This window comes from Centroberyx gerrardi, chromosome 3, assembly GCF_048128805.1.
Source record: "Centroberyx gerrardi isolate f3 chromosome 3, fCenGer3.hap1.cur.20231027, whole genome shotgun sequence".
NCBI lineage: Eukaryota > Metazoa > Chordata > Actinopteri > Beryciformes > Berycidae > Centroberyx > Centroberyx gerrardi.
The window spans coordinates 12745372-12759506 of record NC_135999.1 but is presented as its reverse complement, the minus strand read 5'-3'; the positions used below and the strand labels follow the sequence as shown (position 1 = coordinate 12759506).

Here is a 14135-nt window from a genome sequence, read left to right as displayed (position 1 = left end):
CTGGCTGGAAGCTAGTTTGAGTAGGGGATTTCACTCTGTGTGTGCGTGTGTGTGCAGTGTGTGAGAGAGTGTGTGTGTGTGTGAGAGTGTGTGGGTGCCGGCATGTGTGTAGTGCAGGAGTTAGAGTCCCACCCCGTAGATTAGTGTGATGACTAAATGTCAATTTGAGGGAGTCTGTGCAGCTCCCCGGCCTCCTGTCGTCACGCTCCCGTCAAGCCCGCGCCGTGTGTGTCCCGTCGCCCACGCCAACCAGCGGTCGCCACGGAGATGTCCCCTCGCAGAGAGGGGTCGGCGAGATGTTTAGGCTCTGACTAATACTTTCTGTTTATCTGTGTGTTAGGGTGTAGATGTGGAGAGAAGTAAAGAGCAGATGATGTTGGTCATCCTCTCTCTCTCCACCTCACGCACGCTGACTTCACACACTGCTCCAGCTTGCCCCCCCTCCCTCCCCCATTTTCTCCGTCCCTTGTGTTTTTTTTCCCCCTCGCTCATTCCTCTTTTCTTCCTCCTGCTCTCTCACCCAAACATGTGTCTGGTCACACTGTGTGGTCGTGTCACTCGCTCAACTCTCTAGACAAAACCTAGCTTTTGGCAGCGAGGGCCGTCACTGTGATATTTGCGTATTCAGCTCAGTCTTATTTCACAGAGACTATGTCATTGTTGTGTCCGTGTGTGCGTGCGCGCGTTGCATGTTTGCATATGCATGTGAGTGAGTGTGTGTATGTGTGTGTGTGTGTGAGAGTACAGGTGTCAAGTCTGACAGGGAGTTGTTCTTATCTGGTACAGGTCCCTCTCTCCTTTTTCTTTTCTTCTCCACACAGTATCATAACCAGTGATAAGGAAATGTGTCACTGAAAAATATGCAGCATGATAACTTGCATGATTTCTGGTATCTTTTGTAGAATTGTGACACAGTATTTCAGATTTCCAATTTAAGACATATATCGTATTCTGGTCCAAGAGTTGAGTTGTAAAGCTGGAATGTAAGAAGTCTAGCCTGACAAAAAAAAAAAAAAAAAAAAATCTTAGAGACCTCTCCCTGTGTGAGATCTTTCTCTCGGACACTCACACAGCATTTTCTCCCCCATCTCCTTCCCACAATCCCCTCTCCACCGCCTCTGCTCATCAGCTTTCCTCTGCCTGCTCTACCTTCGCTATAGCAACTGTTCTCTACCTTTCCAACCCCCCCCCCCCCCCCTTTCTCTCCTGCTATCTCACTTCCATACCTCTTCACCACCCTCCCTCCCTCCCTCTCCCTCCCTCCCCTCCCTGCCTCCCCTAGCACCCTTCTTTGAACCTGGCCTTGTGTCTGTGGACCCAGAGGTCTGTCACTGGGCCGGTGGTTTGATCTCTGGCTGGGGAACTGCTTTGAGGAGAGCTGAGAGAGGCCAGGGGCCTGGACCTGGGCCTCTGCCTGGGCCTGCTGTCGACACAAAGGATGGGAGAAACCGCCGCTCCCTTGATGCTTAGACATTTGAACTGACAGTGTAGTCCAGTGTTTACAGTGTGGTGCAGCTCTCCCTCTGTATAGATTGCGCTGACTGAGAGCATGGCATGAGATAGGGAGATCACAGGATTGTATTCCTGGTCTGTGATTATGATATTACGCTCCCTCTCTCTCTCTCTCTCTCTCAGTGTTTCACAATATCAGAGCCAGCTGGGTCCTTTATCCCCCCACTTCATAAACAAGCATGACTGTCCTGCAGTACACGCACAACCATTTATCATGCAAGTGAGTCAGACTGAAGTTTCGTCATTGATCTGATTTCACTTGCATTTTTTAGGGAGGTGCTCATCGTGGGGTGATTTACTTTCTATGACTCTGTCAAGCCACAGTGGAGAGGTCGGAATGTTGGAAGTAGAAATTTCACTAAATTGTGTGTTTGAATCTGGAGTAATCACTTGGGTGTACTGCATGTGTAAAGGAGTGTGGAGCGTGAGTCATATCTGACAGCTGACAAACACAAAAAGACAAGACCATGCCACTGGTCAAAGTTGAAAATGGGCGTAATTTTGAAGGACACTGGATGATAGATGTCATCATTTTGAGTTCAATTGGTAAGATTGTCCAATTATGCATTTCAGATTTATGTCCCTCATCAGTGATCCTCATCAGTGACTGATTGTGTTACAATGTCATTACCAGCAAGATAATAATACATTTCACTCAAAATGTAACAAAAGTTGGAAGCCAGGATTGTTTTCCAAGTCATTTTGTTATGACAGAGGTCCTCACAAAGGGCTGGCAACCGTGCCTCAAATGATGTCTTTCTCTCTCAACTGTAATGTGGTTACATTTATCCCAGACTAGATATGTTTCCTGTAACATCTTCACTTTCACTCCTGTCCCATGGGGCCTTGCAGGCTGAACCACCGCCAAGTCATCTTTCCCCTGTCACCCAGGTCTGTGGCTCAGTAGCAGCAAACACTGCAACATCAAGGGGATTTTGGGAAGATCAGTTTTTGACGGCACACCCTCGTGGGCACTGTTCTGCCACAGCTGGGCCTGGGATGAGATCTGGTGTTTTCGTGTACTAGGTGCAACAGGACTGAGAGGGACTGCCAAACATCTGAAATGTATCTGGCTGTATTGTTCAGCAATCTTTGTTACATGTTTACTTTATTCACTTTTTCCCAAATTCACTTTCAAATTTGGCCCTTTTCAACTTTAGACTAAGCAGTGTACAGTACGCTATTAACATGTTTTGTTTAAGAAGGACGTAAAGTAAACATTATAATAGCTTTTATATGTACTTTTTTTTTTTTTATCAGATTTGAGATACATTCGCAGATTAACAGTACATCTCAAGGCCTGTCAAATCGAAAAAGAGCATTGATTAAGAATATGTGCAAACAATAGACTTGGCTGTTTCCATTTGTTTGACTTAAAGAAAAAAAAAAAAAGAAGAAAGGAAGAAAAGAGAGGGGTCCCAGGTCTCCACATGAATACATGAAAACACATGCTTCCCTTCTTCTTCTGTAATCCACCGGGGACTCACGCCCCATTTGGTTCCCATTAGCATAGCTCTGGTCGCTCTGCCCCGTGTCAAAGCCCAGACGCGCAGCTGCACAAAGGACAGGGACCTCTGGCTCTGTGACTGCCAGCCGCCGGGCTCAAAACCAGAACTGACATGGAGGACGGGCCTTGCGCTGTGGGGATTTCAAAGGGAGAGACTATATTCTTTTCTGTCGACTACATTTTTCCCTTTATAATGGGGTTTTACGCTGAAGTCAGCGCGCAAATGATTAATCGTTGTTTATTTTGCAGCACTTTGTAAGGCAAGGAAGGGCTGTTTCAAGTCAAATCCAACGCATAAAGTCAAACAAGCAAAAATTAGCCTTGGCATAAAGTATTTACTCTCCTGAATTTTGTGGCGTGCTGCGTCTAACTACAAAGACTTTCTTTATCCAGCGCGTTTTATTTGTCACCTGTTTTCAATATGGACATTGTGAAGTCCTGAACTATCTAGCGGAGCCAGGACCCGCTTTATGACACGCAAAGCTGCTGTGCCTCTTTCCTACACACGTTGGCTGCACATTTTCTGGCAGGAAATTGACAGCATTTCAGCAGCTAACTCATGGATGAGATAATATCTTGTGGGTGGAAGAGAGGACAAGATGCTCCCAGTGTTTTACAGTGACCCTAAGCAGAGACAAATTTAAATCTGAAGCTGCTGCTGCAAAGACACGGCACACACACACATACGCACACACAGGGTTTTCATTTAAATCTCGGCTTTGCTTAACTCACCAAACAAGAAATGTGGTCTGTGGCTCTGTGTTGAACATGGTAAAGGTTTCAATTAAAGCAAAAAGGAACAATACCCACCCAGCATCCACCAGCTGTCGGGGCTGGCTTTCCTCTGCGTGCTGTCTGGAGCGAATAGAGAGATACTGAGAGGGACTAGGGAGTTGATTTTGTAGTGAGGTGTGAGGACGCCCAAGGGAACGGTACAGTCGGTGTTTGAGGTGGCGTATAGAGTTGCAGTGTCAACTCTGGAACAAAGACAATCAGCTGTAGAGGATATTAGCAGGGTCGGTTTTACGGATTCACGGAAATCGCAACGACCTAAGGAGTGACATGGCTGACATTTCCATATGCTGCTTGGTCCAGGGGTCGACCGAGTTGTGTGTATCAGTATTGATTCTGGGCCGTGTAGCCTGCCCTTTCCCAGTTTATCAGTCTAGAGGCCGCTTGGAACGGACTAATAAAGTCCAGGCTGAAGCCGTCTTGTTCTGCCGCGGCTATTTCCTGCAGCTCTTCAGTCCATCTGTCCCGCTAACAGTCTTTTAATTGAGAGTCCTCCCCAGTCTGATGCTGGCCACTGCTGACCGTCAGTGTTTATACAATGGGGCTGGGACAGGGACCGCGAGCCAACCAAAACATCCATTAAACATCAAGCCTCCAACTAAACAAAGCCCAGCAGTGGGACACACACACTTCAACCAGATAAGGGCTGAAAATGACTCTTTTTAAACGCAGGTTACGTTGTTGACGATAGCGGCAGCACGGCAGCTTTGTCAGAGTGTTGAGCATTGTCTGGTTCGAATTGTGGTCGCTTTCTTTCTCTGACTGCTCATTTTTCTCGTAATTTAGGAACCCTCTCCCTCTGCTTCTCACACACACACACACACCCCTCTGTCCTTTTCCTTACCGTCGTCCCCTTTAGTTGCGAGCCAAAGAGGAAACCCTGGCGAGACACTAGCACAGTGACTAATGCTCTGTATCTGGCCAGGCCTCAGATAACACGGCCTCCTCCCCCGGCCTGCTGTGACAAATATGTGCGAGTGTAGCAGTGGGATCCGGGCCCATGCTTGTCCCTGACCCAGCCCAGGCCAGACGCAGGTTAAACCCCGGCCAAATGCAACCCAGATCCTCGCTGGCCGCAGACACAGGGAGACTGTTGAGGACGTGAGAATCATGAGAATATGTCTCCCTGTTTCTGTCTTTCTTGTTTTCACTGACGAAACACACTCGCACACACACACACGTTCTAAGACCCTTGATGTTCTTGTCTTTGATGGCCTTCTTTGACAGTCCATACACTGTTCCCTTTTTTTTTTTACCTCTTACTCTGTTTTTATTAAATTCTGTAATCCATCCATATTCTTTCCTCTTCTTTCTTTGTGTATTATCAGTTATGATGCTCTCATGTAGCCATTCCTTCCCGTTACTCGTCTCTTACATGTTCATACTGTATGTGGAATAATGCACGAATGAATCCGGAGAAATAACATGCACAGTGCGTCCCCTCCCTTCCCCTTTCTCTCGTCAGTGCCTCTTCAGCAGAAGGGGTGCGCTGCTTTAATGCTTCTTAATGCTGCTGTCTGCTTAATGGGCCAGATATGAGAGGTGCTGCTAGCCAGCGTAATAAGTCAGTGATTAGAGGGCGCCTTGTCACAGCAGCAGCCCCGCAGACAGTGGCACGCTCTAATTGCCGTATTAGACGCCCCTTAACTATCTTGTCAGCTGTCAGACCCCGGCTCGTAAACAGGAGAGGCGCGTTTGATATTTCCATTTGTTTATTTCCGTCTGCTGCTGGTAGCACTGCCGCACCAAGGGGTAATTAGGAAAGGGCTTCATTGTGTGACGTCACTGTGCTACATTTGACTGGAGCGACTACCATGCTTTCGATTTTGTCAGATATAACCTATGGAGATTTTTTCCATATTATTTTACAGTACATAAACCTGCAGGATAATTTGTGTGACAAATAACCTGCTGAGAAATGCCTGCACTCAAAATTTGCAGAATGATGGACAAAGAATAGAGTTTAACATTCGTTAGTATTATACTTAGAGGTAAACTGTGTAAGATTGCTTTCCCTACAGACGCAAAGACGGAATCTAAATCAAAACACAGACAGAACCTGTCACCACCCCTCGCCCCTGAACCTTTAGGAGGAGTGGAATGGGCTCAAGATAGAGGGGAGGAGCTATTTTATGACCCAGAAAGAAATATAGAGCTGAATACAGGGGACAGAAAAAAAGAAAAAAAAAATGGAGGAAGAATAGATTAGAAATTCATCCTTCCACCATATCTTGATACCTGTTAAGAGGATTGTAGGCTATGGGGGATATCATGCATAAGTTACCTTTAAAATGTGCAGAACGGCTTTGTAAAACCATGTTTTTTTCTTATAAAGCGATGAACATGGATGCTGCTTCAAAGACAGCCTTATGAGGGAAACATTCTGTAGCTGAAGGAGCTGATTTTACAGGAAAAGTTTCACTGTATAAGTGTAGGTGTCCACTGACCTGTTTCAGTTGAAATTACCTAGGGGCAGCAGGGTGGCCTTGTGTTTAGACAGTGTGTCCTGTAACTGAGAGGTCACAGGTTTGACTCCTGCAATGGCCAAATGTATGTCCATCAACAGCCATGTCTCCCGTGTCCTTAAGCGAAACGCTGAACTCTCGCTCACTCATTGTACGCTGTTCTGGATAAGAGCATCAGCTCAATGCATAATGTAAGTACACTCCAACTGACACACACTGTATAATCCTCACTTACTGTAAGGATTGCCATGCCAGCACCTGGAGAGCTTAAAAATGGTGTTAAGTCAAATAATCTCTGTCTCCTGTCTCATTCGGTGTCAAACAGCAGGGTGACATGGTTAGAAGTGGTGTAATTTTATGTTTAATCTTGGATTAGCCCGTGTTCACTTTGATACCTCCAGTTGCTAATCTGGTTTACAACACCTTAGAGGGGGTGGGGGGTGGGGATTCTGATAGATTTTATGGTCCCTCAGTAGTTTATGAGAGGAGCCGAATTTTTAAATCCTGAAGTACAGGAAAGTGGTCTAATCCATGGACCAGTTAATGTCATTTGCTGCTGTTGAACACGGGTGCGTGTGCTTGGGTCAATACTGGCGGATTCATTGTGATTTCTTTTAATAAAGTGCAGGAACACAGTCATATTCTGTCATTACCGAGTGTCCACTGGCCTCAAATAAGTGACGAAAAAGGCTGATGTGTCCTCTTGATCCTCTTGTGTCTGGAAGTGCTGATTGTCTGTTTCTGCCATTGTGAAATATGGGTCGTCAGCGCATATATGGACTCCAACCTACGACCCTTTGTGTGCATGTGTGTGTCAGTGTATGTGAGCGTATGTGTGTGTGTGTATGTGTCACATTATTGTCACACCACTGGCTTGTAAGCATATCATTGAGACAATATGAGATAACATATTTAGTACAGATTGTAAAGTCCCATGCTCTGATAAGCAGGGTTTTGGCTTGAGGACAGGCAGTTTCTTTCTCAGTGTCTTGCTCTTGTCGCTGGTTACAGGCACACACACGGAACTGTACAGATAGTGCCTTCACATTTTGACAAAGTGCCTTTAATACTGTATTATTAGGATTTTCCTGTCAAAATAAATAGAGAGCAAATCGCATCAATCACCTCGTGTGCTACACTCAATTTCCTGCCTCAAGCATACTTGAAATTTTTGCTCTGTAATTTTAGTGATCACAGAATTTTTTGCTGCCTAAAGAATCTAAGCATCGGAACGGCCTTCAGTCATCCAGTGCCGACCCGACACCATGTGTGCCAAATGTAGAATATATAATCTTCATCATGTGGATTGCTGTTTATTATGCCAAGTTATTAACTTGTCATTTTTTTTATTATTACATCGACACCCTATGTACTTAGATTGCATGTTGATGTATAAGGAAGTATTTGAGTTAAAAAAAAAAAAAGAAGAAAAAAAAGGTAATAACTAAGAAGGAAACTTTTCCAAGAAAATGTTTTATTTCCATATTTCCATGCTTGGTTTACTACACCAATCCTCTTCAGCTGCAGATGTTTTCCCCCCTTAAAGGAATTTGTCTTTTGAAAGACTAAGAGGTTTTCAATGTTACTATTTTGATTCATCGCTTCTTTATAATGTAGCAAAGGTCTGATAAGGAAAGGGCTGCCAATGTTTATTAATACCCATTTTTGTAATTTATGTTTTCTCTTTTCGCTCCTGCTCTGTGTTCTTCCTTTTTCTACTATCCGTGTCAGTGTGAAATTTGCGGCTTGGAGCTGTATTCATTTGGACGGTGGAGCTGCATTCATTTGTGTGTATTTTTCTGGTGGACATCATTCAATGTGAATTTGGTTAAACACATTCCTAGACATCACTTGAGCGGAGAACACAGTCCGATTTAAATGTAAACCATACATTTTCTTCATTGTTTGAAGAATGTGAAACATCTCGTGGGATCAAGTTACGTCTTGTAAATTGTACCTGAATTTTTGCCGGGTTTTTAACAGCCATTAATGAATGCTTAGTCTTATCAGACAGTGCATTCTGTTGTACTGAGTTGCCCCCGTCAAGTCTGGACACTTAACCTCTCGCCACTAAAAGCTTTTCGGGGTCAGCCCAAGTGCAGCTCCAGTGTTGAGTAATGGAGGCTCAGTCAAAACAAGTTACATTTCTGTGTGTTCAGGAAGGGAAATCCTTTGTCTGTTCTAATGAACTCTGGGAAGTTGAGTTATAAAGAGGCAGGTTCACACACACTGGAGTGAAATAGAAACGGGGGAAATCTGGCGGCTGACATTATTTTCTTTTAAGAGTTTTTCTTTCATGCAACGGCTGCAGCTGCTGACTAGTATTAGTTTATATTACATTTTGGTCCCATCCTTTTTAAGGAACAGATTGGACAAAGTGTTGTGCTCATTCTGACTGAGCTTTGACTTCAGCGCTGTGCTCTTAGTTGCTCCGCAGCAGTCTATGTAATCATTTGTCCGACTGCCTCTCAGTTCTATTTGTGACTGTTCCGTTGATAACTGCTTTCTGGCTGTCAGTCCCTCCTCTCTCTCTTTTTACTCACTCTTTATCTCCCTCGCCTACCCGAGTCGTGATTGACGTGGCTCTCTCTCTCTCTCTGTGTTTCTCTCCTGTGCCCCTGCAGGCCATTCGCTGCACTCTGGTGAACTGCACATGTGAGTGTTTCCAGCCAGGCAAGATTCACCTACGAACATGTGACCAGTGCAAACACGGCTGGGTGGCTCACGGTAAGATTTCAGATTTACTCTTAGGGCGATGGGGTTATTATAGTCTAAATCATCTAGCTTTATATTATGTATATTTGGAGGGTTAGAGAGTTTAAGACAAATATGATTATGGAATATGTCAGGATCGAATACATCTATGTAGGGTCTTCCTCTCTGTCTCTTTCTCTCTTTCTTTTTCTCTTATCTGGTGTGATGTGTGTCTTCAGGCCCTCATAGCCCCCCTCCCCTAGTTATTGCCCCTCATAAAGCTGCCTCTTTTGCCTGTGGAAAGAAGTGCGGTCCTGCCTTACACATCTGTATTCTCTATATAGACCATCACTATACACACCAGCAGAATAAATGTTACTCACAGTTCCCAATTCTAAAAGATTTTAGTATTATTTTTTAACAATCATTTTTAGGACCTCATATGTTTTCTTTTATTTCGCAGAAGAATGTAGCTTCTTTTTTATATTCTGTGGTTTGCGGACGCACTCTAATCCAAATGTGTTTATTTATTTTCCATGGTATGAAGAAGTTTGCCATTTTTATTTCCTTCTGTATTTTTCTGTTGCTTTCAAAGTCTTGTTTCTGTACCTTAGATCAAAAAAAAAATCCACGAGACAGAGAGAGAGAGAGTGAGCGAGAGACCACACCTTATGACTTTTTCACGCGAGTATAAGAAAAAGGGGAGCGGAGGCAAGAAAGTACAAAGGGAGGGAGGAGGGGAAAAAAGATAAAAGAAAACACCTGTTTGGCTAGCGTCCGCACAAGAGAGGGCCATGGGCCCTTCAGCGGATTGCACAGGACCCCATTGACTATTTTTTAATCTCTCCCTCTGAACTGTCAGGCGCCCATCTCTCCTCTCCCCCACTTTTCATTTCATGTCGGCGTTGGCAGGGACTCTGACAAGTAGTTCTTCATTTTTTATTATGTTCGTGTCTGGCCGCGCTGTGTTGTCAGGCAAAGCCCTCGTCAGCAGGAAAAAGCCGTCCCAGGATCAGAGAGAGACCCAACCAGGTGTCACCCAGACAGGCAGAGAAAGGGAGAGGGAGAGAGGTATGAAGTAAGGGAGGAGAGAGGGATTGAGGCAGGGAGGAGAGAGAGAGAGAGACTCAACCAGGTGTCGCCCAGACAGGCAGAGGGGGAGAGGAAGAGGTGATAGAGGTATAGAGCTCGGGATAGGGGGCCAATAGCAAAAACTCAGAGAGGGGGAGAGGAAAAAGAAACAAAACTTGTAAAAGAGAGACTTTAAGCCTTACAGTTATTTGTCATTAAAATTGAGGAAATGGTGAAAGATAACCTGTGATAAAACCCACGGTATATAAACCATTCCCACACACAGCAGGGGCAAAACAGGTGGAAATGCAAGTTGAGGTAGAGATGGAGAGGGAAGAGGCGGAAAAAGGAGATAGGTGCCGGGGAAGAGCGAAAAAAAAAAGCAAAGGAGCAATAGATTAGTCTAAGTAGAAAGAAAGGCAGACAATTGCATTAATTCCACTCACTGGTTTTATCTCATAGATATGTTATTATCACCTAGTGCTGAGTGGGCAGTAGCCTCCTCAGGAAGACTTGAGATGAGAGAGAAACTTGATAGTCATTAACGGTGTGTGTGTGTGTGTGTGTGTGTGTGTGTGTGTGTGTGTGTGTGTGTGTATGTACATGCCTGTGCGTACGTATGCATGAGCGTGCGTATTCATGCTTGTGCGTGTCTCTCTGTATGTATGGCTGTGTGTTCCTGCTTGTGCGTCTGTGTGTGTGCGTGTGTGTGCGTGTGTGTGTGTGTGTCTCTCTCTCTTTCTCCCCCCACCCAGCTCTGGACAAGCTCAGCACCCAGCACCTGTACCACCCGACCCAGGTGGAGATCGTTCAGTCCAACGTGGTGTTCGACATCAGCAGCCTGATGCTGTACGGGACCCAGGCCGTTCCCGTCAGGCTCAAGATCCTCCTGGACCGCCTCTTCTCCGTGCTCAAGCAGGAAGAGGTGCTGCACATCCTGCACGGCCTGGGCTGGACCCTCCGAGACTACGTCAGGGGCTACATACTGCAGGTCAGTGATCAACACACACACACACACACACACACACACGCGCGACTGCACCCGCACCCATGAGGCGTTATTCAGTGCTTACTAGGGATGGGACATGATATGGCGTTCACCATTCAATACAACCACAATACGATATAATAAATAAAAGTTAAGTGACAACAAACTGACTGTGCAGAATTATGTTTATTTCTGAGCCACAGATCTTTCTAGTGGCATTGGTTTGCTAGAATGTAAACAACAATTTAAAAATGTAAAAATAATATAATTTGGATGGAGAGCTTGTGAAATTTCATTTGTGATTACTACAGCAGAATTAAACGGAGCTAATCATTCATTCTTTATTAGAATTACTAAATTATTCATTTTTCTGCCACACGAAACGTATTGTCACATTTTTGTATTACGATATATTGAATTTCCATATATTGTCCCGTCCCTAGTGCTTACACATGTGTTTTTAAATTTTACCACACAGGTTTAATGTAAACGTCAGTCCCTAAGATGTTTAGTCTCTACTTTTCCACACACTCATCCATGCACACAAAAAAATTGTCAGCAATTTTCTGTAATTTTTGAAAGGGGAATTTAATGTTGAAAATGATCACTACCACTATTTTGCTCAACAAGCGTATCTAAAAACCACTCTTACACTGCAGTCATTCTGAAAGGTATTGATCAAAAAGCACAATGGTGATAATCTGGGCCACTTCAGACCCATTGCCGATCCATTTTGTTCACATTTTCCCTGCCGTTTCTTCGACTTCACTCTGCCCCCTTTCCTGCCCTGTCAACACTATGCCCCTCAACTGGAAAAAAGAAAAGAAATAAAAATGTGGAGAAAAATGTCACGCCAGCAAACTATAAAACCACTGTAGTGCGTTTCCTCCCTCTATCCATCCCTCCATCCCTCCATCCCTCCCTCCCATATAATTGCAGTCAGACACATTTCTCAATCAAAGGTACGGAGGTTTTGGTCTCGAAACCCAAACCAAAGTGTTCCTGAATGAATTAGTTAAGAGCGAGTGAACATGTGCTTGTGGTTAGCCCTGTGTGTGTGTGTGTGTGTGTGTGTATGTGTGTGTGCGTGTGTGTGTGGCTGTGTGTGCACATGTGCCTATCTGTATGTGTGTATGGTTTAGTGTTCCAAGAGTGTAAGTGGAACAGCATGGTGAGGAGAGGGTGGTTTGAGGCCTTGTATGTGGAAACAGCTTCTGTGAGTAAACCACTCGCAGATTCAGTCCCTTCCTCTCAAAGAACACACACACATATGCACACACACACACACACACACACACACACACACACACACAGACACACACACACACACACAGAAAAAAAACCCAATCATAACTATATAGTTACAGCAAATACTGTGTTTTCTAGGTTGGATTAGAATTTTAAATATTTTGTAAAAATAAAAAAATGCTGTTTTATATGGCAGAAAATTGCCTTATTATTTCCATAACATATTATTTTCTCTATGTCCATATGGTCTATTTATTATTAGTATTATTTTTATATTTATATTATATTTTTCTTAGATTTTATTATATTCTTATATTACAAATATTTTCTTAATTTCCCTAATTTAAAAAAAATATATATATTCTCTCCATTTAATTTTAATATCTGCCTTAGAGAACCTTACCTAAATGCTCCAAATCTCTATACTGTGGGAAAGCCTTGTACTGAGTATCTATTGGAACATTGTGGTTCCCATAGATGAAGCCACTGTGTTTTTATCAGCTGGTTCTAATAGTGGGCTGGTGGGAGCACCGTTGCTCAACCGCTCGGCCTCATGTCACGCTACTGGCTAAATCCTCTAGATCTCCTCAGAAGGGCTTCAAAGGGGCCGCGGCCGCGGAGAAGCAGCCAGTCACTTAAGGACAGTAAGTAGTCGTTGTACGGCCCTATTAGCCTGTAAGTAGCTATGAAATTCAATCATCTTCCCCGGCCTCCGGGCAACGCTTTGTGTCAGGGGTGCGTTCCCCACCACTACGCGGTTCTAAGTGGGAGATAAAATGAGGGGAATAGTAATGCAGATGATAGATAATAAGTTGTCTTTTTGATATTGATGTCAGGGGACACGATTTGATGACAGATTATTTTACCGTAATCCTACCAGTAGGGGCTTTCAAATGCTTGCTCATATTGATTTAGGATTTGAACAGGATTTTAAGTGTTTTGACCACTGGAGTAATCTCATTAATTTCTGTTTTAATTATACATGCTAATAAATCTCTACAATTATCCAGCAAATACATTCTCTATTTTATAGATTATATCCTAATGTAGTTTCACTTTATCATACGTGCATTTGTTACGCTTTGTTTTTTCAGCTGTCTTTTGTTTCTCCTTGCAATGGTTTTGAAATCAGTTATCCTCCTTTCATTTTTATAGCTGCACAAAGTAGTGCGGTGTGTTGGGGGGAAGGAGGGGGTTTGGCTCTGGTAGACACATAATGTCAGGAAGCACACTAATGAAGCTTCTCTCTGCCTTTCTTTTTCTCTCTCCATGTATTTTGAGTTATTTACCTCTTTCTAATCTGCCAATTAGAATGTCACAGTGTGTCATAATAGCAAGGAATAGTTTTTTATTGAGAAAGAAATTATCTAGTGTATGTGTGTGTTTGTGTGTGTGTGTGTGTGTGTGTGTGTGTGTGTTTATGTGTGTGTGTTGTGTGTTTGCTGGGTGTCAGTGTATGTGGGTGTCAGTGATGCGCCAGAGAGCTCAGGACACTGAGCTGACAGAGTTTACCTGCGGCTCCTCCGATGCCTGACCACTGCATGTATGCTGTACAGGGGAAGGAAAACACACACTTACTTTCTACCCAACACATAGAAAAGAAACCAGAAAACACACACGCAGACTTGCTACAGTATTCTCTCTCCCTATAGTCAGTCTACCTAGCGAGATTTCTGCATGGCACAAATTTTTAGGAGTCTAGATCAGCAGCAGGCCTATGGAGTAGCCAGGTTAGGAACAGCAGACTACGTTCTTCTGCTGCAACTCACACTTCACACACGTGCACACACACCATCTTTGTCCTTCATCGTGCCCACTGTCCCTCTGTGATCTTGGAACTGTGAAGAGTAAGTGTGTG

At 44.1% G+C, this 14135-nt stretch overlaps 1 protein-coding gene across 1 annotated transcript in view; it reads left to right on the top strand.

Moving 5' to 3' along the window:
- Positions 1 to 14135, top strand: part of bnc2 (basonuclin zinc finger protein 2) — a 99236-nt gene that overhangs the window by 41500 nt on the left and 43601 nt on the right. The window contains exons 2-3 of the mRNA XM_078290844.1: positions 8901 to 9003; positions 10797 to 11032. Of these exons, the coding sequence (XP_078146970.1) occupies positions 8901 to 9003; positions 10797 to 11032 (339 nt within the window). The remainder of the gene's footprint in view (positions 1 to 8900; positions 9004 to 10796; positions 11033 to 14135) is intronic.